This window comes from Callospermophilus lateralis, chromosome 1 (assembly GCF_048772815.1).
Source record: "Callospermophilus lateralis isolate mCalLat2 chromosome 1, mCalLat2.hap1, whole genome shotgun sequence".
NCBI lineage: Eukaryota > Metazoa > Chordata > Mammalia > Rodentia > Sciuridae > Callospermophilus > Callospermophilus lateralis.
The window spans coordinates 158491575-158516458 of NC_135305.1; the positions used below are offsets into that span (position 1 = coordinate 158491575).

The window sequence follows — 24884 nt, forward strand, 5'->3', positions numbered from 1 at the left end:
ATTCTGGTGCTAGATGAGTTCTGTTTGCCTGTATCAACACGTGATTTCATGTAAAGAATCTTCATGTTCACAGTTCTTGGCAAATGCACTTTCAACCCTTACATAGCCACCAGTGGATGTTACTCTAGGAAAATGCAGGATTAAACTTGTCTTCGTGGATCACATATATGTGAATCTTTTTCTTTGACTTTAGATTGTAACCTATTTTAATCTGACTAAAATATTAACTTTTATTCACTCTCATAGTCTAGTATTTTTTTAGCAAAAAGGAATGAAAACTTTTAAGCAGCCTTACTTACCACGTTTAAGAGATTTGCCATGGTGAAAAAGTCAACTTCAAATCAAGTATAGTCATAGTTTTTTTTTTTTTTTTTTTTGGTACTGTGGATTGAACTCAGGGGCACTCAACCACTGAGAAACATTCCCAGACCTGTTTTGTATTTTAATTTAGAGACAGAGTCTCACTGAGTTGCTTAGTGCCTCACTTTTGCTGAGAATGGCTTTGAAATCGTGATCCTCCTGTCTCAGCCTCCCAATCCACTGAGATTACAGGTGTGAGCCATCATGCCTGCTAGATGTATTTTTGTATGTAAATATGTAGTATTGTATTCATTTCTAAAAGATATGGACGCTGGATTTTTATGAATTACATGAAGTGTAAATCTGCTGTTAAGATACACTCTGTAGATAGTTTTCCCACTTTAAGAAGTGCATTAATTACAATTACATTTGCTGAGCATATTCGAAGTCCTAGTTTTAATCCCAGCACTGAAAAACAAAAAATACTGAATTCAACCTTTTAGATCATTAGTAAATTCCATCCCTTGGGAAATCAGGCCGGACTTTAGTTTGGGTTAGACTGTATGGGTCTAAAATCGGATGCTTTTTTGTATGTGTGATACTGGAGGCTGAGCCCAGGCGTGCTCTACCACAGAGGCACATCCCAGCCCTTTTAATTTTTATTTGGAGACTGGGTCTCACTGCATTGTCCAGGCTGGCCTCAAACTTACAATCCTCCTGCCTCAGCCTTCTGATTTGTTGGGATAATAGTTGTGCATCATGGTGTCTGGCCACATGGTAATTTTTTTTTTTTTTAATATTTTTTAGTTGTAGGTGAACACAATACCTTTATTTTATTTATGTATATGTGGTGCTGAGGATTGAACCCAGTACCTCACATGTGCCAGGCAAGCGCTGTACCACTGAGCCACAACCTCAGCCCCACATTGTAATTCTTGCAGCTTTCACTATTATGTCATTTTTAATAAAAGAAAGATTTTGCTTTGGTTTTAAGGAAAATTTGAGGGGGTGAACTTAAAGCATTATCACCTTCAATTTTTGCTTATTAACTATAATCATGTGAACTCTATTTCTTACTATTCTCTGTACACATAATTTTGCAGACTGTTAGGCATGTGGTTGTCTGGTGAACGGTGATACTTTATTTAAAAAAATACCCAACCTTAACTTAAAATGGTATTGTTTAAAACCATATGAACTTTTTGGGTGCAGTAGCACCTGCCAGTAATCCCAGGGGCTGGGAAGGCTGAGACATGAGGATCTCCAGTTCAAAGCCAGCCTCACTAACTTAGCGAGGCCCTGTCTCTAAATAAAATACAAAAAAGGGCTGAGGACATGGCTCAGTGCTTAAGTACCCTGGGTTCAATCCTCAATACCAAAAAATAAAAAATAAAAAGCATGTGAGCTAAAATGTTATTCAGTTAAAAAAAACTGAGGGTCAGTCCACATTCTTTTGACCTTCACCACCAAGACTTATTCCACAATCATCTACAAACAGATGCTTTATTGCAGTATTGGGGACTGGACCCATACTGGGCACGTGCTCTAGCACTGAGCTATATTCCCAGCCTTTTTTATTTTGAGGTTGCTTATCAACTATGATCATATGAACGCTATTTCTTTATTATCACCCAAGCAGGCCTCCTAACTTGAATCCTGCCTCAGCCTCTCAAGTAGATGGGCTTACAGGCCTCTTCTGCCATGACTAGGCAATAGGGAGGGCTATTTCTTACAACTGGTTATAATGTGCTTCATTACAAATTCTAAGATAATCATCTTGTTGGTTCTAAATTAAGGAGGCAGAATCATTACCCCCAAATCGGCGAAGTTTCAAACCGAGAAATCTTCACTTTATGATTTTCCATTCCCGGATTGTCTCTTATGACCACAGTCATGTTTTGCTAATTCACAACCAACCCAAACAAAAACAGAAGCCCTTTTGTTATCTAGTAATCTGTCTTGCAGAGTCCAACATCAGGGCCCTGGGCCACCAGGGTTAGATGTGATGGGCACCTTTTCATAATTCAGTTCCCAAAAATATTTTATGAGGAGTATAAGGGGGATGAAGTAGTGACTGAGACATGTGAAAAAGATTACATTAACCCTAGAATGCGGTAAATCTTGTCATGACAAAGTACCACGGTTCTCTCTGCTACTTTTCCTCCTCATCTTAGCCTATGAGATCTCGGTTTGATCGGCGAGAGCGACCAGCAACTACCACCTGCCAGCACCTGCATCTGCAGATGGGAAATAATAGCCACGCCCATCATCAGACTAACCGGGGCGACGCGGAACTGTGGAGGTGACAGCGCGGCCGCTAGGACGCCCAGTGTTGTGAGGATTGGACTTCCGGTTCTCGAGCTGAACCGACGAGCCCCCAAGTCTCGCGAGACCCAGCGGCCCCTCCTTCTCGCCGTAGGCGCGCTCGCGCGGCGGGCGGTTTGGGCGGGCTCGCGGGGGCTGGCGGGGGCGCGGGGCCGGGCCACCCCCGCCGCTCTGGCCAGGCGCCCCTATGGCCTTTCCCAGGTGACGCGCCCGCACCGACTCTCCGCGGGCGGAGGCGACACCTATGATCCCTTCGGCGACCTTCTTAGCCCGGCGCCAGGTGAGTGGCGCCGCCCGGCTGTCTGCTGGACGCGTCTGGATACAAGGAGACCGCGGGCCGCAGTTGAGGCTGCTGCTAAAGCGGGGCACTGTGTCGGTTCCCTGAACCTAGTAACACACGTCACTCAGCCCAGACCCAGAGACGTCGCCAGCACTAGGGGCGAACCCAGGGCTTCGCACATGCCTGGCAACCCCTCTACCACTGAGCACCATCCTCAGCTCTTTTTATTTTGAGGCACTCCCTTGCTAAATTGCTGAGGCTGGCCTCGAGTTTGGGAACCTCCTGCCCCAGCCTTGAGTAGCTGGGATTACAAACGTGCGCCTCTGCGCCCGATTGAGGACTTCATTTTTTAACCATGACAGTAGACCTGTGTTTCTGTTGTCTAGCTTGGTATCACAAATAACAGTAGCCTGGCTCCGTTTTAACCGAGAGTCTTGAAAATGAACTTGGCCAAGGGTTTGCACCTTACCAGTATATAAGGTGAGCGCTTTTTGTATGCTTAGTTGGTTATTGCCGATTTTCCTGCACTGGAATATACACTTCTTTGCGGGCATGCTCACAGTTGTATTCCCAGCACCTGGCATTCAATAATTATTTGTTGAATAAATGAGTGGCCAACCAAAAGTGAATTTAAGTCTTGTAATTTGGAGTCCCTTGATTCCAAGTTTCATTTTGTGTGTTTAATTAGTAGCAAGTAACTATAATTCATTCATCATTATCACTTGCTTGTATGTCTTATTTTTCAGAAACTAATAATAATGTGCATGAGTCTCTGGTGAACTTTTTTGTTGTTGTTGCTACTGGGGATTGAACCCAGGGATACTTTACCATTGAGCTGAATCCCCATCCCTTTTTATTCAGGCTGGATGTGAATTTGAGATCTTTCTGTCTCAGTGTCCCATCTTTATCTTCCAAGTCTCAGGTTGCTGAGATTATAGCAGGCACGTTCCACCACATCCAGCTCTCAGCTCTCAGGTGAAGGCTTAAACTACTGTCTTTAAGCTAGAGCTCCTACTGTCTTTAGAGCTCTAGTGCATGTTGGGGATGGGGGGCTTACCACTGAATTGCACCACCCGGCCCTTTTTATTTTATTTTATTTTATTTTTGAGACAGGATCTCTAATTGCTCAGGCAGGCCTGTAAACTTGCTATCCTCCTTTCTAGGCCTCCTGAGTTGCAGGAATTATAGGCATGTGCCATAGATGGGAACACTACCATAATTTGAAATGTGATTATTTGTTTTGTTTGTTTTTGTTTTTTTGTGGTGATTACATTTGTAATGATAGCTAATGTTTGTTCAGGGCTTACTACTTGCCAGGCACTGTGCCAAGTGCTTTACAAAGCTAATGTTGCTTAATCTGCACAATTTTAACATGTTAAAAGGTGCATGATGTAGTTTAAAAGGAATTATTGTAGATAACATTTATTGTGAGGTATGAAAATGGCATCATGGGGCTGGGGTTGTAGCTCAGTGGTAGAGTCCTGCTTAGCACATGTGAGGCACTGGGTTTGATCCTTAGCACCAAAATATAATAAATAAATAAATAGTGTCTATCTACAAGTAAAAAAACCCAATTAAACAAAAAGAAAATGGCATCATGGTTATTTAAGAAATGTTCATTGTAGCAGGGCTTTGTGGTACATGTCTGTAATGCTACCTACTCAAGAGGATGAGGCAGGAGGATCACAAGGTGGAGATCAGCCTTGGCAACTCAGGAAGACTGTCTCAAAATAAAAAAAAAAAAAGAAAAGGACTGGGGATATGACTCAGAGGTAGAGAGCTCCTGAGTTCAATTCCCACCCCCTGCCTTCTGTACACACACAATTTCAGTTTCAGAGATACATAGAGAAATATGTAAAGGGAATTTTTTTTTTTTGGTCAATAACAAAAAGGAAAATTGAAGCAGATGTAGCAAAGTCTTGATAATAATGGAACCTAGCCACTGGGTATATGGGAGTTTATTGCATATTGTCTTAATGAAAATTCCCATTCCTTAATAAGGAATAATAAGAATTATTTATATTTAAATAGTAATTATTTCTTGTTTACTTGGTTATTCCAAAATTGATGGGACAGGGGTGGGGTTATAACTCAGCGGTAGAACATGTGCTTAGTTAGGCCCTGGGTTTGATCCCCAGTACCATACCAAAAAAAAAAAAATGCTGGGACAAGATGGGGGATAACATTGTTGATTGGGATAAAGAGAAGATTGACGTGAAAGGATGAAAAATAAAAACCAGAAATGGGTTTATTTATGGTAGCCGTGGAAGTTTTAGAAATAGACCCACATTTTCAGAATTATGTATGGTATGATACAAATGATAGAAGTAGAGGGCATGGTAGATTTGAACTTATTTTAAACATGTAATTTGGAATCGGGCTCAATGGTACACACCTGTAATCCCAGTGGCTCAAGAGGCTGAAGCAGGATTGCAAGTGTAAAGAAAAGCAAAAAGAGAGAAGCAAGCAAGGTACAGGAGCAAAGTAAAAGGGGCTGCTTGTCTGAGCTGCCAGCTTTATTTATATCCATAGGTTACATTAGGTCATTGGCATCATTAGGACATATTGCTTATTGTATAAAGTTAGTGTTATGTGGGCAGGTTTAGGCACAGTGACACATTGGTGTTATTTAAGAGAGTTCCTTTATTCCCAGAAGCTGAGTGTCTGAGATCAAGGTTGAGGTTGATAAGAGTCTAGAACAGAGCCTCTTCCCAAAGGACATTACCATAGCAGCTAGGCATTGGGCATGTATTAGTCATTTTACTAGATCCAGGGAGAAATTGCAGAATAGTCCAAGTGTGGAAAACAGGGCGCCTGTTACCCTCTAGGAGTTTGCGTACCAGAGGAATGCTGCCTTGTACATTTCCATGGCCAGAAACTTACACCAAGTTCAAGTCAGTTTCAGCAACTTAGTGAGGCCCTAAGCAACTTAGCGAGATCCTATCTCTAAATAAAATATAAAAAAGGGCTGGGGGAGCTGGAATTGTAGCTCAGTGTTAGAGTACTTGACTGGCATGTGCTGGGTTCAATTCTCAGCACTGCATGTAAATAAATAAGAAAATAAATAAAAAGGCTGGGGATGTTGCTCAGTGATTAAGTGCCCCTGGGTTCAATCCCTGGTACAAAAAAACAAAAAACAAAAAAACCAGTAATTTGATACATTGTTATTTAAAAAATTTTTTTTTTTCTAGTTGTACACGGACACCATGCCTTTATTAAACCCAGTGCTTCACACGCTAGGCAAACTTTACATGCTAGGCAAACTTTACATGCTAGGCAAACTTTTACATGCTAGGCAAGCACTCTACCACTGGACACCACAATGTATCCAGCCCTGATACATTGTTATTAAGAGTGAATAAAACAATTTAACTATTTAGAATTGGCAGCAAAATAATATAGTTATTTGTGAGATACACTTTGGCTGATTTATTGAGTTTTATTTTGATGTTAAACTCTTTTCTGTGTGTAGAACATTGGATCAGAGGTTGAGCATTACACTATTGAGAAACAACGGAAGGAGCTACAGGTGCTCATTGGAGAATTGAAAGATCGAGATAAAGAACTCAATGATATGGTTGCTGTGCATCAACGACAACTTCTTTCATGGGAAGAGGATCGGCAGAAAGTTTTGACTTTGGAGGAACGTTGCAGCAAATTAGAAGGTCAGAAATGCATTCAGCAGCCTGAATAGTGCAGTCCTGTGTGCCACATGATGAAAGGACTTATAGGGAAGAGAGAGAAGAAATAACACAATTCCTGCTGTCCTGGAGTTCAGTACTTAACTATGAGAAAGGTGCTGGGAAACTCCAGTTAATATAGAGTGTGAGTCAGGGGTGTATCTGAAGAAATTTTGAACAAAAATAAGAATAAAGATGTCCCATGAGAAGCCATTTCGTGTGTACTTAAAGATTTTAAACTTTTGGTATTGAACTTGATTCTAAGGATCTAAAATGGTTATCATTTTAAACTCTCATGTTCTCAAAAATAGCTTATAGTGGGCCTGTCACATACCTGTATCCCAGTGACTCGGGAAACTGAGGCAGGAGGATGGCAAGTTCCAGGCCAGCCTCAATAACTTAGCAAGACCTGTCTCAAAATAAGAAACGAAAAGGGTGGCATGTGACTCAGTGGTAGAGTACACAAAGAGGTTTCTGTAAACATGACAGTCTAAATATGTACCATTTTTTCATTGATGACAATCTGATTTTACACTGGCCACACCCACACTTGAACACATACAGTGTTTAAAATGATTGTTCAGCTGGGCACAGTAGCACATGCCTGTAATCCCACTTACTTGGAAGACTGTGGTAGGAGAATCATGAGTTCTAGGCCCATCTGGGCAACTTAGTAAGATCCTGTCTCAAAAAAAAAAAAAATCATTTTTTAAAGGTTTGGAATATAGCTCAGAAGTAAGATACTCCTGGGTTCAATCCCCAGTACTTAATAAATAGATAAATAAAATGATTGCTCAAAAAAGGCTGGGGTTGTGGCTCAGCAGTAGAGCATTCACCTAGCACATGTGAGGCCCTGGGTTCCATCCTCAGCACCATAAATAAATAAATAAATAAATAAATAAATAAATAAAATGTATTGGGCTGGGGATGTGGCTCAATCGGTAGTGTGCTTGCCTGGCATGCGTGTGGCCCGGGTTCGATCCTCAGCACCACATACAAAAACAAAGATGTTGTGTCCGCCGAAAACTAAAAATAAATAAATAAATAAATTCTCTCTCTCTCTCTCTCTTAAAAGTAAATAAATAGATAAATAAATAAATAAAAGGAATATTAGATTTATATGGGGGAAAAAGATTTAAAAAAATAAATGTAAAAAAGAAAAAATAAATGAACTAAAGAAAAAGGAAAAAGATTGCTCATTAAATGTAGTATAATCTATCTCTTATATAAATGTGGTAAAAAACAAAAATAACATATGACAAAGATTGTCTATAGCCATCAGTATATGTTAAAATGAGTAAGACTTAAATAGGCATTTCTCATTCTCATTAGTAATTAGGGAAATGCAAATTCAAATTCAGACAATAATGAGCTTCCTTTTTACATTCACCAGACTGGTAAAAATTGTCAGGTATTGGTAAGATATGGAGCCAAGTCCACAGCTGTCCCACCTGAAATACACTTGTTTTTTCTGATTTTGGAAGCACAGGAGAGTCTGGCCTGGTTAGTACCTGGGAAGATTGGAGCCAAGGGAAGGCTCATACACTGCTGGGGGGACTCAGCACAACTACTTTGGGAAATCATTTTACAGTATCTAGTAAAATTAGAGATAAATAACATTTCTTATAAGAAATTTTCCAGCAATTGGAACATGTTCCAGCAGTGATTCAGCAATTCCACTTTTAAGTGGAATTAACGAACATGTGAATTGATAGCAGACCTAATATGTAGGTAGACTCTGGGCTAGGGTGTGTCTCAGTGGTAGAAAGTATACTTACCATGTTCAAGGCCCTGAGTTCAATCCCTAGTACACACACAAAAAAAGTAGATTCTGGTATAGTAGGTCTGGGGCCCAAGAATCTATTTCTAACAAATTCCCAGGTGATGTCAGAGCTACAGGTTCAAGGACCATATTTTGGATAGCAAGACTAGAGAAATTCTTGCAAATATGTACCAAGATGCATGTTAAAGAAAATACAGAGCAGCATTGTTTAAAATAGCTGCAAAGTGCTCTCTGTCCTCTTCCTCTTCTTTCTTTCCTCTCTGCTCTCTTTCTCTGCTCTCTGCCTCTCCTTTTTTTCCCCTTCGGGCAGCCCCCACTCTTGGTTGGAAAAAAAAATAGCTGCAAAGTAAATAAATTTTGGTGTAATAATTTAGTGGATTATTATGTAGCTTAGTGACAGACATGAGCTATAAAAAATGTGAATAATCTCAGGATCATAATCTTAAGTGAAAGAAGCAAATAGAATTCATACAGTTTAATTCAAATTAAACTATAGTATTATAGTTTGAAAATGTTTTAAAAGAATTATCTTCTAAAAATGTCTTAGTTCAAATTAAACTATAGTATTTATACAGTTCAAATTAAACTATATACAATATTATATATGTATCTTTTTTTTTTTTTTCAATATTGGGGATGTAATCTGTGGCCATGTGTATGCTAGACAAATACTCTACCACTGAGCTTTTTTCCCCAGCCCAAATAAAACTGTATTTTTAGGGGATGCAAGGAAATGGAGCCAAACACAATGGTGCATGTCTGTAATCCTAAGGACTTAGGAGGCTGAGGCAGGAGGATTGCAAATTTGAGATTGGTTGGGCAATGAAGACCTTGTCTCAAAATAAAAAGGGCTGGGGGTGTAGCTCAGTGGTTCAGTCCCCAGTACTACCCCCCCCCCCCCCCCCCGCCCATAACACACACACACACACACACAAAAAAAGGCAAGTAAATGATTAATGACTCAGCTTATGGTGGTTTCCAGGAAAGTGAAAATTGGAGCCATATTTAGGGGGCTTCTGTGTTGCTCCTTAAAGAAAGAAATGTTTCATTTTTTTCTTTGGTACCAGGAATTGAACATAAGGACACTTAACCACTGAGCCATATCCCCAGCCCTTTTTTTTTTTTTTTTTTTTTTGAGACAGGGTCTCATTAGGTTACTAAGTGACTCGCTAAATTGCTGACCTGGCTTTGAACTTGGGATTCTCCAGCTTTAGCCTCCCAAACAGCTGGGATTACAGGCATGTGCCATGGCAAGATGAAATTTCTTAGATGGTTGAAGCCAATCTTGAACATCTATTCATGTTGTGCCAGACTTCCTGAGAAGGAGCCACTGGGGTTACAGGTGTGTGCCACCATGCCTGACTCTCTTTTCTTTTTTTCTTTTTTAGAACTAGGGATGGAACCCAGGGGAATTCTACCATTGAGCTATATTCCCAGCCCTTTTAAATGATCACGCTAAGTTGCCCAGCCTGCCCTTGAACTTGCAAGTCTCCTGTTTCTACCTTCTGAGTAGTTAGGATTACAGGCTTGTGCCACTGCAGCCTTCCATTTTTTAAAGTACAATACAGTATTGTGTATTGCACAATGAAATGTGAGTAGTTTTTTTGTTGTTGTTTTTGGTTTGTTTGTTTTGTTTTTTGGGGGGTATTTTTAGTTCTGGGGACTGAATATAGGGGTCTCACAGCCCTTTAAAAAAATTTTTTTTTCTATTTTGAGACAAGATCTCATTAGATTGCCCAGGCTTCTCTTGAAAATGTTTTAAAAGAATTATCTTCTAAGAAATGTCTTAGTGCACTTTTTTAAAAATATATATATTTTTAGTTGTCAACAGATCTTTATTGTATTTATATGTAGTGCAAAGACTTGAACCCAGGGCCTCACACATGCTAATCAAGCACCAGACCACTGAGCCACCACCCTCGCCCTCTTAATACACTTTTTACTCTTTAACTACTGCCCTTAAAAATACTGCCTTTTAAGCATCAGATCTAATCACAAGTTGTTGATGAAATTTCCCCCAGGTGAACTACATAAAAGAACTGAAATAATTAAGTCACTCACGAAGAAGGTAAAAGTCCTTGAGTCCAATCAAACTGAATGTCAAACAGTCCTTCAGAAGACTCAACTGCAGCTTCAGGAGATGGCTCAAAAGGCAACACATTCTTCCCTCCTCTCTGAAGACCTTGAGGTTGGCTTTATTTTTTGATAAGCTTTACTAGTCCAAATTCTGTGATCCAGTTATTGAAAATTAGATATAAATGTTTTCATTAAAAATTCATATGCATGTATGTAGGAAGGTATGTGCATAGATGTATATCTATATGCTGTTAATGTGTGTGTAGACAATCTCCATCCATCTGTCTGCCCGTCCATGCATCCATCCATCCATTCTAGTTTTGTATTCTTCGTACTATTTTAGTCAGAAGCATGGTACTATCCTACCATGGAGGTTAGGCTTCCTTATTACCCTTGTTGAACTGTTTTGCTATTTGGTTTAATAGCATCTACCATGTTATCCATAATGGATTGTTTGGAAAGCCTTTCTCAAAGTCTGAAATGAGTTTCATCAAGTTTTGGTAGACTCAGATTTTGCTTTCTAGGCAGGTGCAGTGTTGCACACCTGTTATCCCAGCTCTTTGGGAGGCTGAAACAGGAGGATTGCAAGTTCCAGGCCAGCCTGGGTAACTTAGTGAGTTCCTGTCTTAAAAAATAAAAAGGGCTGGGTATGCACCTTAGTGGTATAGTGTCTTGGGTTCAATCCCCAGTAACACACGTTTACACACACACACACACACACACACACACACACACACATTCTGCTTTCTAAATTCTGAGTTTTATCTGTTATGATAAATATATCTATATCATGTTAATAGTATATTAGTAATAATATCTGTAAGACTGATTTTGTGTGTCTAATTAGTGAGTCAATGTATCTTTTTTGAGATAATTTGTTATGAGGTAGAAAAAAAGACAGCTGTTTTTGTTGTTGTACTGGGGATTGAACCCAGGGATTCTTAACCACTGAACCACATTCCCAGCCTCTTTTATTTTGAGCAAAGTCTCATAAGTTGCTTAGGGCCTTGCTAAGTTGCTGAGCTGGCTTTGGACCTGTGATCCTCCTGTCCCAGCCTCCCAAGCCTCTGGGATTACATGCATGTGCCACTGTGCCTGAAGCAGCTGTTTTTCATATTCTTGTTTCATAATGATATCAGTACTGATCTTGGTAATATAATGAGCCTTAATTCATAAGCATGTAGTAAGCATGTAGTTTTTTTCAGTACTGTTCTAGTTCATTTCTAGCTATAAAATAAGTAAAAAATGATTCTAGAATCTATTAATATGTTGCATGAAAAATGGAAGATATCTTTAATAAAATTTATTATTTAGAATAGCTTTAGGGTCATAGTAGAATAGAGCAGGAAGTACAGAGAGTTCCACATGTGCCCTGTCTACACACACACACACACACACACACACACACACACACACACAACCTCCCCTCTGCAGATGGCCTGCATTGCAGTGGTATGCTTGTTAGAATTGATGAGTCCAGGTGTTAACATTTATGTAAACTAAAGCCCACAGTTTACATAAATGTTCACTCCTTGTGTTTTATATTCTACAGGATTTTGACAAATGTAAAATGGTGTATATCCACACCCCACAAAATGCACAAAATTCATTAAAACTACTTTATTTCATGGAAGCAAATCTCTTACGCATCCAGTTCTCATTTGTTTTTTTTCTTTCTCCACGATCCAATTAAAATTTTAGGAAATAGACATGTTTACAAACATAACCAGTGTAATTCAGTATGGCAAATGCAAATATTGAGAGGATACTAGAGTTAATGAAGAAATGGAAACCTGTATTCCTTTTTGATGATTCTCACTCAGCCTACTTTTTTCCTTAAAAAAAGTTAAAAAACAAAATAGGGAAGTGAGCATGGATTGTGGCTAGTAACAAATGAAAAATTTAAAAGGACTCAAAGAGTATTTTCTGTGTTGTTCCCTTGTAGGCTAGAAACGAAAATCTCAGCAACACATTAGTGGAACTTTCTGCTCAGGTAGGACAATTACAAGCTAGAGAACAGGCTCTCACTACAATGATAAAACTTAAGGTAATTAAAAATAATTATATCTCCAGTTGCCAGAGCATTTTGTAGTTTACAAATCATATTCACATACTTTATCTCACCTAAGTCCCTTAGCCACCCATAAATGCAGAGCTGCCAAAATTGCTTTTGTTTTAAATTCTTATTTTAGAAATGAGAAAAACAGGGCTGAGGTTGTGGCTCAGTGGTAGCGTGCTTGCCCAGCATGTGTGAGGCATTGGGTTCGATTCTCAGCACCACATATAAACAAATAAATGAATAAAGGTCCATCGATAACTAATAAAAATTTAAAAAAAAAATGAGAGACAAATTTAAAATCATGTCCCCAAAGCATTGAGAGAGGAGGCAGGACTCCACTTCTGGACTTTTGTCTCTGAGGCCCATTCCATGGCCTGGCATGCCTGAGTTCACTTGTTTTCTTCCCGGTACTCATTGTTAGGTATTGTGAAGTTATTGGCAAATTGCTTGCTAACCCTTTTTTTTTTTTTTTTTTTAATGGAGAGGAAAGCTGTTATCAGTCAGGGAATTGATATAGTCATAATGTTATATAAAGTGATCTACAGTCTCTTCTAATGTTACATGTCTTTGATAGTTGGTAACTAGGGGATGAGGTTGAATGATAATGCTAATTCATTTGTAATTTTTCCCAACACATTGTTTTGACGTGATCATGGGCAAACTTTTTTAAAATTAAAGAACAAATATCGAAATCTACAAATTAGTTTAGTGGCATCAGTAACAACATGGTTGTGGAACATGGTTGTACATGCCTGTAATCCCAGCCATTTGGGAGGTTGAGGCAGGAGGATTTCAAGTTTGAGGCCAGCTTTAGCATCTTAGTGAGGCCCTAAACAACTTAGCAAGACCCTGTCTCAAAATAAAAAAATAAAAAAAGGTTTCAGATGCATCTTAGTGGTAAAGCACCTCTAGGTTCAATCTCCAGTAACAAAAACCAACCAACCAGTATGCTGTCCATCTTAGCAAACTCTCTGGCAAAGCAGTGAGTATTAATGAAGATGCTGCAAAAATATTCCCCCCCACATTAGAATAGTGGATTTGTGAAAAAGCAGCACATGGAGAATTGGAGTTTTTATTTTGATGAAAAAATAATAGTATTAGAACAAATGCCCTATAGGGCATGCTTATCAGGGGAGAAAGGAGCCCTAGGTTTTAGGCTGAAAGAGAGAGAATGACAGTTGTGTATCTACTGGCATTGACAATTGTGCTGTTGTATGTAGTAGGACTTTGTGTGTGTATATGTTTCCTATTGGTCTGGTCATATAATTCAACAGTTTTTGTTGGTTTGGATGCTTTGTTTTTCAGGCCTGGGAATTGAACCCAGGACCTTCGACATGCTTGGCAAGCACTGTACCACTGAGCTACACTCCCAGCCTTTCCATTGTGGTTTTTTTTTTTTTTTTGGTACCAGGGATTGAACTTGGAGGCACTCAACCACTGAGCCACATCCCCAGCCCTATTTTATATTTTATTAGAGACAGGGTATCTCTCACTGAGTTGCTTAGCACCTCGCTTTTGCTGAGGCTGGCTTTGAATTCACGATCGTTCTGTCTCAGCTTCCCGAGCTGCTGGGATTACAGGTGTGTGCCACCGCTCCTGGCTCCATTTTTGTTGTTGTTGTTGTTGTTGTTTTTAAGTATAATTATTTTTAGTTATAGTTGGACACAATATCTTTTATTATTTATTTATTTTTATGTGGCGCTGAGGATCGAACCCAAGACCTTGCCCATGCTAGGCGAGCACTCTACTGCTGAGCCACAACCCCAGTCCGCCATTGGTTTTTGAATGGTTTGCCCAACCCTTTTTTTATCTCCTTATAAATCCTCCTAATATGAGATGTGCAGAATAAGTTTTTTTTTCCAAAATGCATATATGATGTTGTAGCAAAAAATGCTTATGCTTAAGTAGGGGTAAACCTGTTAATAATAATTATTTCAGGAGAGTGGGGTAGGTTGAAAACTCTTATTATTTTAGACTTTTAGGTATTGTTTAACTGGATTTTTAGTACATACCTATTTGTGATTCAAAGACCCTCAATAATAATATTTTCTAATTTGGCTAAGCTCATAGTGAGTCTTGGAGTCCTGTCTCCCTTTTTTAGTACTAGGGATTGAACCCAGGGACACTCAAACACTGAGCCACATCCCCAGCCCTTTTTTGTATTTTATATAGAGACAAGGTCTCACTGAGTTGTTTAGGGCCTTGCTAAATTGCTGAGGCTGGCTTTGAACTTGAGATCCTCCTGTGTCAGCCTCCTGAGCCATTGGGATTACAGGTGTGTGCCACCATGTCTGGCCAGAGTCTGGTCATCTTAACGAACTGAAAGAAGGGAGGAAATGTTGAACTTAAGAGATTTATTTGTAATGCAGAGAATAATTTCCCAATCCAAATGCTGCCACCATTTCTCTTGCTGTGCCAGTATGTTATGTCTGGTTCTAAACTTTCCAAGAGACAGTAAGGTATAATGATAGCACATGGCTTTTGAGGCCAGTCAGCTGGGTTCGAATGGTGGCCCCATCACTAGCTAGTTGTACAGTCATGGCCAAGTAACAATCCCTTTAGGAGTCTGTTGATTCCTCCATCGCTCAGCAGTAATAGTGTCTACCTCATAGAGTCATGGTGAAGATCAATGAGTTAACGTGAAAAGTGCTTAGAAAGAAACCGGGGCACCATGAGGCCTGAGTAAATGTAATCTTTTCTTACTGATTAATTGGAATTTTAAAATCTAGCTTAACAGTTTTCAACTTGATTTTTAGGACAAAGATATTATTGAGGCAGTCAATCACATTGCAGATTGTTCGGGTAAATTTAAAATGTTAGAGCATGCTTTACGTGATGCTAAGATGGTGGAGAATTGTATTGTGAAAGAAAAGCAAGATTATAAGCAGAAATTGAAGACACTTAAGATCGAAGTCAATAAATTAAAAGGTAAGGAAGAGAAGCAAGTGTAAGATGGTAATATGCTATGTTGGGAATATATTTCTTCATTTGGGTTCCCTTCATCTTAGAGTGAATGGGGCTGTTCCTGGCTTTGGGTTCTAACATGAAATGTCTGTTTCATTTACATAGAATTATGTTGCAATTTTTGTGTTACAAGATAAATAATAAAATTGAGTTAAACTGCATAACGTATCATATTTTTTAAAAACTCTTGCCATAGTTTAGGTGGCTGTACCAGTTAGCAATTGCTGGTATGTGGCTCATAACAGACAGTGGCAGTGTCTCAGCAGCATGGGTCCTGACAATTATTAAATTCAGTGTTGGAAGAGGGATTTGGCTGGTCTTGGTTGGACTCAGAGACCTCTCAAAAAGCTCATCTGGGGCAGCTCTGCTCCGTGGATCTTCTCATCAGCAGGCTAGCGGAGGCATTTCTTCCCACAGTGAAGCCAATACTTAACACAAAAGCAGACTCTTAAGATGGAGTCCTGGAGCTGACATGCATCACTTCCTCTTTATTCTGTAGGCCAAAGCAAGTGATGTGGCTGAGCGCAAAGTCAGGTAGTGGGGAAATACACTGTGCTCTGTGCAGGAGGCATTGCAAAGTCATATGCAGGGAGGGATGAGGAGTCACCACTAACAGTCTGCCAGAGTGCCTTGGCGACTGGTGTCTGAAGTAGGACCAAGCCTATGATTCAGAGCCATGTCAGTTCACTTATCTCTGATTCTTGAAGTTTTATAGTGAAATGAAGGCAAAGTATGCCAAATGCCTTTGTATGTATTTGTTATATATAGTGTATATATTTAAATGTGGATGTGGGTGATGGTGTCAGACTTTAAATTTACAAAGGGTATGGAGGCAGCCCTACTTTTCTCTGGCCTTTCCCGTTGGGCAGGTTGGGAGGTACAGAATAAACTGATTGAAGAGCTATCTTTTTTTTTTTTTTCTTTTCTGCTTTGGGGATTGAATCCAGGGGCATTTAACCACTGAGCCATGTCCCTAACCCTTTTTATGTTTCGAGACAGGGTCTCACTAAGTTGCTTAGGGCCTCACTAAGTTGCTTAGGGCCTCACTAAGCTGCTGAGGCTGGCCTTGAACTTGTAATCCTCCTGCCTCAACATCCTGAGTTCCTGGGATTACAGGCATGTACCACTGTGCCTGGTGAGGAGCTATTATTTTAGTCTTAAATCTGCACCCATACTATCACATTTTATAAATGGCTGCTGCATTAGACGAGAGGACTGACCCTACTGTGGAACAGGCCACCTTAGAAGCAGCTACAGAACTGTGGCAGGGGAATCATTCTGCCTTTATGTAGTGTGAAGTGCCTCAGGAGGCAGCAAGGTCTTCTTGGATAAAACAAGCAAGAGAGTGATGTGGAGAAGGTTCTTGTGTATTCCTGAAAAAATGACTCTTTACGTTTCTTTCAACTAAAAAATTCTGAAATTATGAAATTTTATCTTGGCTAATGTAATTTAAAAGACTCAGCATTTTAAATCTTGACCTGTGGTAAATATCGTAGATCTTGTTTTCATTTGTAGCTTCTACTAAGATTACAGTCCTGCGTTAGTGGGAATAGACTCTGTCCTCTCCTTTAGATCAACACTTGATAATTCAGGAATACATTGTAAATATTCAGTGTTTATTGAATATTTAGTCCATTTTTCAGTGAAATATTCAAGTGAAAAAATTCTTGTTGTATTAATATTTATGTATTATAAATATTTTACAAATTCAGTACTTAAAAAAAAAAGTAGGATATTGGGAATTAGAACAGAGAATGAAGGAAATAGACTCATTTAATCTCATTGGACTGGGGTGGCAAATTGGAAGAGTTAGCATGGGAACCGAAACTGGACAGTGGGCAGAACTAGCCCTGTGAAGACCTGGGCCAAGCACCTTCCAGACAGACCATGCATGTGGTACACACCTATGATGCCAGTGATTTGGGAGGCTGAGGGAGGAGGATCAGCAACTCAGACCCTGTCTCAAAATTAAAAAGGAGGGCCTGGGCGGTGGCTCAATGGTAGAGCACTCGCCTAGCATGTGTGAGGCACTGAGTTCAATCTCAGCACTACATTAAAAAAAAATAAATAAATAAACAAAACAAAGGTATTGTGTCCATCTGCAACTAAAAAAGAAATCCTAAAAAAAAAAAAAAAAAAAATGAAAAAGGACTGGGGATGTAGCTCAATGGTAAAGTACCTCTGGGTTCAATCCCCAGTACCAAAAACCAAAACAACACAACAACAACAAAAAACCCTTTCAGACAGAAGAAACAGAAAATACAGAAGCACTAGGGTGGGTTTTAAGGTTGGGACTTCTTCTTCTTCTTTTTTTTTTTCCTCTAACACCAACAAATTTGTTGGTGTTAGAGGAAAAAAAGGCCAACTGAGTGTTCAAAAATTCAGTTCAGTTCAACTCAACGCTGTCTACCTGGAGTTAGTGTCAGATCCCACAGGTGGTGGTGGTGGTGATGATGATGATGATGTTGTTGATGATTTGGGTTCTGGGGTTGAACTGAGGGGTACTCTACCACTGAGCTACATCCCTAGTCTCTATTTTATTTTTTTGAGACAGGGTCTCCCTTAATTGTTAAGGCTGGCCTCAAATTTGCCATCATCCTGCCCCATCCTCCCAAGTCACTGAATTATAGGTATGTGCCACCACATATGATTTAGCCCCCATGATTTAAAGACAGACTTCACATACCAGTCACAAATCTCAGGGGGTCCCCTCTACTTCTGACTGGCAGTAACTACCTCCTTGGGTTGGATTGTTTCCTAGAATGGTTCATAAAACTCAGGGAAACACTTTACCTAGTTTTCTGGTATATTATAAAGGACACAGTTCAGGAACAGCAGGCGGAAGAGCTGGATTCCATGCACAGAGCTCCTGTTCCTTCTCTGGAGTGCTACCTGAATATGTCCATGTATTCACCAAACCAGTTTTCCTCAAATTTCAAATCTCCTGTTCAGAAATTTTTATAAAGCTCAGTCTCCAGGCCTTCCTCCCTTTCTGGGAGGCAGTGGGTAGGGCTGAAAATTCCAGCTCTCTTAATCCCTAGATCTTGCTGTGCCCAGAGCCATCTGGAAGCTACCTAGGGGCTGGCCCTTCCTAAGTAACCTCATTAGCAAAAACTGGTGCAGTCTTTCCAGTGACAGAAGACAGGAAAGCCAGGATTTTAGATCTTTGCCAGAAACAGAGGCCAAAAGTTGAATTTATTTTTCCTTTTAATTCATCCATGTCCTAGGAGCTGAAGGAAAGAAGGGAGAGAGGATCAAGGAAAGGGACATAACCAGGTCACACTGGCTTTGAGATTGTCTGCAACGAAGGGTATTGACTTCATTCTGAGTTCAGTAGGAGGACTTCTTATTGAGAAATGGCACGGGCAGTTTTTATTTGTAAAGATTGCTGTGTGTAAGCCAGGCTGTGCAGGAGGGGCAAGGCCAGAGCAGGAGACCAGCCAGACAAGAGGTAGCAAAACCTTGGACTAGTGTTGCTGCCAGGAACATGGCCAGATGTCCAGCTTTCAGATTAACTGGTAGTTTGTGCTGAGGACATAAGGGTTCTTCATAGTGTATAGCTTCCTAGGAAGCCAGTATTTATTTGAGGAATTTTTTTCCTTCTGTTTATGAAGAGGACCTAACAGAAAAGACAACGGAAAATAATGAGCAGCGAGAAGAGATCATTCGCCTTAAGCAAGAGAAAAGCTGCCTGCATGACGAATTGGCTTTTACTGGTAAAAAAAATAAATAATAATAATTACAGTGATTGAATAGTTAAATGTTAATAACCTAAACTTTCTATGGTACTGCTATGACAGGCTAGTGGAAATACACCTGTCTCAAAACAGGTTTTGGTGTTTTTTTTGTTTTGTTTTGTTTTGTTTTTATTGCCCTTTGAGGAATTGGTGAGGGGACCAGGCAGGGAATTTTAACTGTAATTAAGCTTCCAAGTAACTGTTCCTTTTTCTGTGAAATAAGGACCTGTGCTGAGCCTGTCACTCTTCTTCTCACTGAAAGCATAATATTCCTTTAAAACTCATTTATGCCAGGTGCAGTTGTGTACACCTGTAATCCCAGCATTCAGAAGGCTGAAGCAGGAGGATCGTGATTTTTGAGGGCAGCCTCAGCAAGACCATGTCCCTCCCCCCCGAAAAAAGTTATTTGAAAAGAATTTTATATGTTGATGTAAGGAGGATGTTTATTTTATTTTGTAGTACTGGGGATTGAACCCAGGAGTGCTTTACCACAGAGCTATATCCCCAGCCCATTTATTTGTTTATGTTTATTTACTTATCTGCTGATTAATTAATTTTTTCCCATCTGTTTATTAACTGATTGATTGTACTGGAGATTTGATGCAGGGCCTCATACATTCTGGACAAGCACTCTGTCACGGAACTACATCCCCAGCACTAGTAATTTTTTTTTTTTTTTTTGAGACAGGGTTTTCACTAAGTTGCTGAGGCCAGCTTCATACTTGCGGTCCTCCTGCCTCAACCTCCCAAATAGCTGGGTTATAGGCATGCCCTACACTGCCTGGCAAGGACAATGTTTATAATTCTGCAAATCCCCAATAAAAATGAGGAATTCAGTATTTTCCCAATTTTGCAAATTAATTACCTGTAGTAATTGCAGTTGGAAAAATATTCATGTGTAAGTCATGAGTGTAAGTATATTCATATGCATCAGTATGACCCTAAAATAAGAATGCCGATGCATTTTCCTTGACTGAGCAAGTTTCCCCATTTGCAGTCTTCACTCCTCTGATAACATGAAACTGCCCCAGAATCTCCACTAATGATGACCTGTCCTTTCCCACTCCCTATTGAGAATGTCTGATGTGTAGAGCTTGTTTACACCCCTGTCAGCGAAGGTTTTATTAGGCTTTCATTTCAGTAGTCTGTATTAGGAGCATCACAGATTTGGAGGTGAAGTTCCAAATAGAAAATTAGATTAGGGTTGGGGATGTAGCCCAGTCAGTAGAGCGCTTGCCTCGTATACACAAAGCCGTGGGTTCAATCCCCAGCACCAAAAAAGAAAGAAAAAAAGAAAATTTAGATTAACGCTTTTTGGTGTACACTGTTACCTAGCCTCAATACTCCTCCTTCTAGGAAAAGAATACATTTCTACAGATTAAAGGGGAAGAAAACAGTATTATATTTAAGATTTTTTCAAATACTGTGGAATTCTTAATTTTAATCTTCTGTGACTAAAGATTGGGGGAAGCCAGGCATGGTGATGCACACCTGTGTCACAGCTACTCAAGAGACTGAGGCAGGAGGATTACAAGTTTCAATCCAGTCTGGACGCCTTAACGAGACCCCCATCTCCAAATAAATTTTTTTTAAAAAGGGCTCCCCAGGGCTGGGGATGTGGCTCAAGCGGTAATGTGCTCACCTGGCATGCACGGGGCGCTGGGTTAGATCCTCAGCACCACATAAAATAAAATAAAGATGTTGTGTCCACCAAAAACTGAAAAATAAATATTAAAAAATTCTTTCTTTAAAAATAAATAAATAAATGGGCTCCCCAGCCCTTTTTAGTTCAGTGGCAGAGCTCTGCTAAGCTAATCTTTTATACAGGGCCCTGGGTTCAATTTTGAGTACTACCAAAAAAAAAAAAAAAAAAAAAAAAATTGTGGGGAAGGTGCAGTTTTCTATCACCAGAGGTCACTGTTTCCATTATTTCTAGGATGGCTGGCTCTCAAAATTATATTACTTCTTAATGTTACTAAAGATGTAGCATATCCCTAGCTTTACCATTGAATTTGGAGAATCTTTGGATCAACATTTGTGTGTTAGTAATTTTACTAATTCTTAGGAGCTCATAGGTCTACAAAAAATTTAGTACTACAGAGCTGGGATTGTGGCTCAGTGCATGTGTGGGGCACTGGGTTCAATACTTAGCACCGAATGTAAATAGATGAATAAAATAAAGGTCCATCAACAACTAAAAAAAAAAAAATTAATAAAAAAAAGAATTTAGTATTATAAAAATGTTATAAATAAAATGCCCTGGAATGTCAAAGGAAAAATAAGTTTATAGGATATTTCAACAGTCTCTGTCTCTCTCTCTTTTTTTTTTTTTTTTTTACAGACAAGGTCTCAACTGCCCAGGTTAACCTTGACCCTTTTGGCTCAAGTAGTCCTCCTCCAAAGGAGCTGGAACTATAGGTGTGAACCACCACACCCCTCCAGGGCTCCCTTCTTTTTGATTCATCATTCTTTATTTATACATCCAATTTTTTTTTGGTAGGGGGGGGCACGGGGGATTGAACCCAGGTGTGCTCTACCACTTAGCTATATCCCCAGCCCTTTTAATTTTCTATTTTGAGACAGGGTCTTGCTAAGTGCTTAGGGCCTTGCTAAATTTCCCAGATTGGCCTTGAACTTGTAATCTTCCTGCCTCAGCCTTTGGAGTCACTGGAATTACAGGTGTGTGCCACCAAGCCTGGCACTTCCACTGTTTAAATAACTGATTTTTCTTTTTTCCTTTATGTATATAATTGAATTCAAATAAACTGAATGTAACTATATAAATGATGCCAGTTCATTGTTTTTATGTGGTTTTGTGTGGTGTTGACTTGTCTGATATAAAGAAATAAATCAAGGGCTGGACACTCAGCTCAGTGGTAGAGTGCTTGCTTAGCATGCTCAGGATCCTAGGTTGGATCCCCAGCACCACTCCCACCCCACCCACCCCACCCCCCAAAAAAGGAAAAAGTAAGATGGAGCTTAGATCTGCTTTGGAGGCCTGAGCATGAAGTGTGCGGGGTGTGACTTCCCACAGAGGACTCCTCACTCTTTTTTCTGCATGGTCCTTTGTATCCACTAGCAAACACCAACGGAATACTGTCTGGGTAGAGTTGAGTCTGCAGCGCATATTGTTCGTAAATGTTTTTGCAATGTATCAAATGTACAGTGATTGCAAATATTTTTATTCTATTCCATCTAAGAGAAAATAATGTGAAAAAAAGCTTCTTTTATGAAAGAACCATATGTAAAAGTTGTAAATTTCCATTTCAGGTGCATCCGGTTTTAGAAACCAACATGTATAATTAGGGGTCTTTTTTTTTTTCCCCCAGTACTGGGGATTGAACTCAGGGGTATTTACCACTGAACTACATCTCCAGTTCTTTTTATTTATTTTGAGACCAGGCCTTGGTAAGTTGCTGTGGCTGGCCTTGAATTTGTGATCCTCCTGCTTTAGCCTCCTGAATTGCTGGCAAAATTTATTTTTAATTGAGACATAATAATTGTAAATATTATGGGATACAATATGAGAATTTGATGTATGTATACAATGTGTAATGATCAAATCAGAATAATAACATTTACATCTTCTAGTATCAATTTCTTTTTTTTTGTGGTACTGGGGATGGAACCTATGGCCTTGCACATGCTAGGCAAATTCTCTACTACTGATATATGCCCAGCCCCAATTTTTTTTTTTAAAGCTCAATGGAAGCATTTTATTTTTTAAGTTTTTTTAATTTTATTTTTTTAGAAAGAGAGAAAGAGAGAATTTTTTTTAATATTTATTTTTAGTTTTAATATTTAATATTTAGTTTAAATATTAAATTAATATTTAAACTAAATTTATTTAATATTTAGTTTTCGACAGACACAACATGTTTATTTGTATGTGGTGCTAAGGATCAAACCCAGGCCTCACGTACACTAGGCGAGCGCACTACTGCTTGAGCCGCATCCCCAACCCCAGCCCCAGTTTTTTTGTTATTTGATTTCTCTGTTCTTTGTGAAATAATTTCTCCTTAAGAATAACATTAATCTTTTCTGGTACAGTACCTTAGATTCTTTAGTTCTTGTAGGTTCTTATTTTCCACGTTTTGAAGCTAGTTTAAAAATATTCATTTGTGGCACTGGGGTTGTAGCTCAGTAGAAGTTCACTTGCCTTGCATGCATGAGGCACTGGGTTCGAATCTCAGCACCACATAAAAATAAATAAAGATATCGTGTCTATTTACAACTAAAAATACTTTAAAAAAATATTCATTTGTGGGCGGTGGGTAGGGAAGAATGAAGGAACTTTGGATTGTGCAGAGGGAAGTGAGGGGAGGGGTGAGGCTGTGGGGCTGGGGGAGATAGAAGAATGAGAAAGACATTATTACCCACCCTATACACATGTATGATTACACTAGTGGTGTGACTCAGCACCATGTACAGCAGAGGAATGAGAAGTTATGCTCCATTTTTATACAGTGTGTCAAAATGCATTCTACTGTTCTATATAACTAATTAGAACAAATTTTTAAACAGAAAAGTTTAAAATATATATACATACATATATATGAGTGTGTATGTATGTATAATATATATAAATGCCCTACTGCAAATCTGGTCACACTAAAATATTCATGCTTCAGCAAAATGTTTATAAAGTCTTTGCAAAAAGTGAAGATTTTAAAAAGTAATAGTACCTCTCTTAGTCTTTTTTGCACTAAAAAACTGAGAATGTAGATTGAGGTTGAATATCCCTTATCCAAAATACTTGGGACCAGAAGTGTTTCAGGGTCTTTGGGATTTTTGGAATAGTTGCACATATATAAGTAAACATCTTAGGGATGGAACCTGAGTCCTAAACAGGAAATTCATTATTGTTTCATATACACCTTATACTTATAGCCTGTAGGTAATTTTAAACAGTATTTTTAGCATGCTTACATTTTTTTTTTTTCAGTACTGGGGATTAAACATAGGAATTCCTTACTAGTGAGCCACATCTTCATCCCTTTTTATTTTTTATTTTGAGACAGGGTCTTACTAAGTTTCACAGGCTAGGCTCAAGCTTGAGATCTTCCTGCTAGCCTCCTTAGAATCCATTAGGGATACTTGACCTGTATCCCTATGCATATTAAAGATAATTCTCATTGTGATTATCTGGCAAGTGAAAAGGGTTTTTAGGAAGTAGGAAACCTACTTCCTAAAAAGAGTGTCTGGCTTTTACAAATAGAAACTCATTTGTTAACTTATGAGGTTTCCTTAGAGGTACAAAAATCTTTAGTCAATGAGAATTTATAAGAAGGACTTGATTTTGAGATTATATCAGATTGACTTGCATGATGGCAAAAATAGTGATTTCCTCCCCTGTCATGTTTTCATGTTTTTTTATGTTGTTCGAATTTTTTTTACAATGAAAATAGTCCTAAGTTACTTGTATAATATGAAAAAACTTATAAAAGTATAGAGATTTGGAAATCATTCCCATCCCATTCCTATAATAAGAAAGACAAATAAGCCTTCCACCTAAAAATAACCTTTCTCGGGGCTGGGATTGTGGCTCAGAGGTAGAGTGCTTGCCTAGCACGTGTGAGGCCCTGGGTTCAATCCTCAGCACCACAAAAAAATTTTAAAAATTTTAAAAAAAGATATTGTGTCCAACTACAACTAAAAAATAAGTATAACAAATAAAAAC

The 24884-nt window shown here is 39.1% G+C and overlaps 1 protein-coding gene across 6 annotated transcripts in view; it reads left to right on the plus strand.

Moving 5' to 3' along the window:
* Positions 1-2710: 2710 nt before the first annotated feature.
* Ccdc62 (coiled-coil domain containing 62) overlaps positions 2711-24884 on the plus strand; it is a 42784-nt gene continuing 20610 nt past the window's right edge. Inside the window, exons 1-6 of one of the 6 annotated variants that reach the window (XM_076845223.1) lie at positions 2711-2905; positions 6378-6570; positions 10390-10556; positions 12390-12491; positions 15260-15431; positions 19082-19183. In XM_076845223.1, coding sequence (XP_076701338.1) covers positions 2870-2905; positions 6378-6570; positions 10390-10556; positions 12390-12491; positions 15260-15431; positions 19082-19183 — 772 coding nt within the window. In that variant the 5' untranslated portion in view covers positions 2711-2869. Of the gene's footprint in view, positions 2906-3242; positions 3386-6377; positions 6571-9756; positions 9960-10389; positions 10557-12389; positions 12492-15259; positions 15432-19081; positions 19184-24884 lie in introns of those variants that run through there. The other 5 variants (XM_076845317.2, XM_076845034.1, XM_076845127.1 and 2 more) reach the window with 5 other exon arrangements.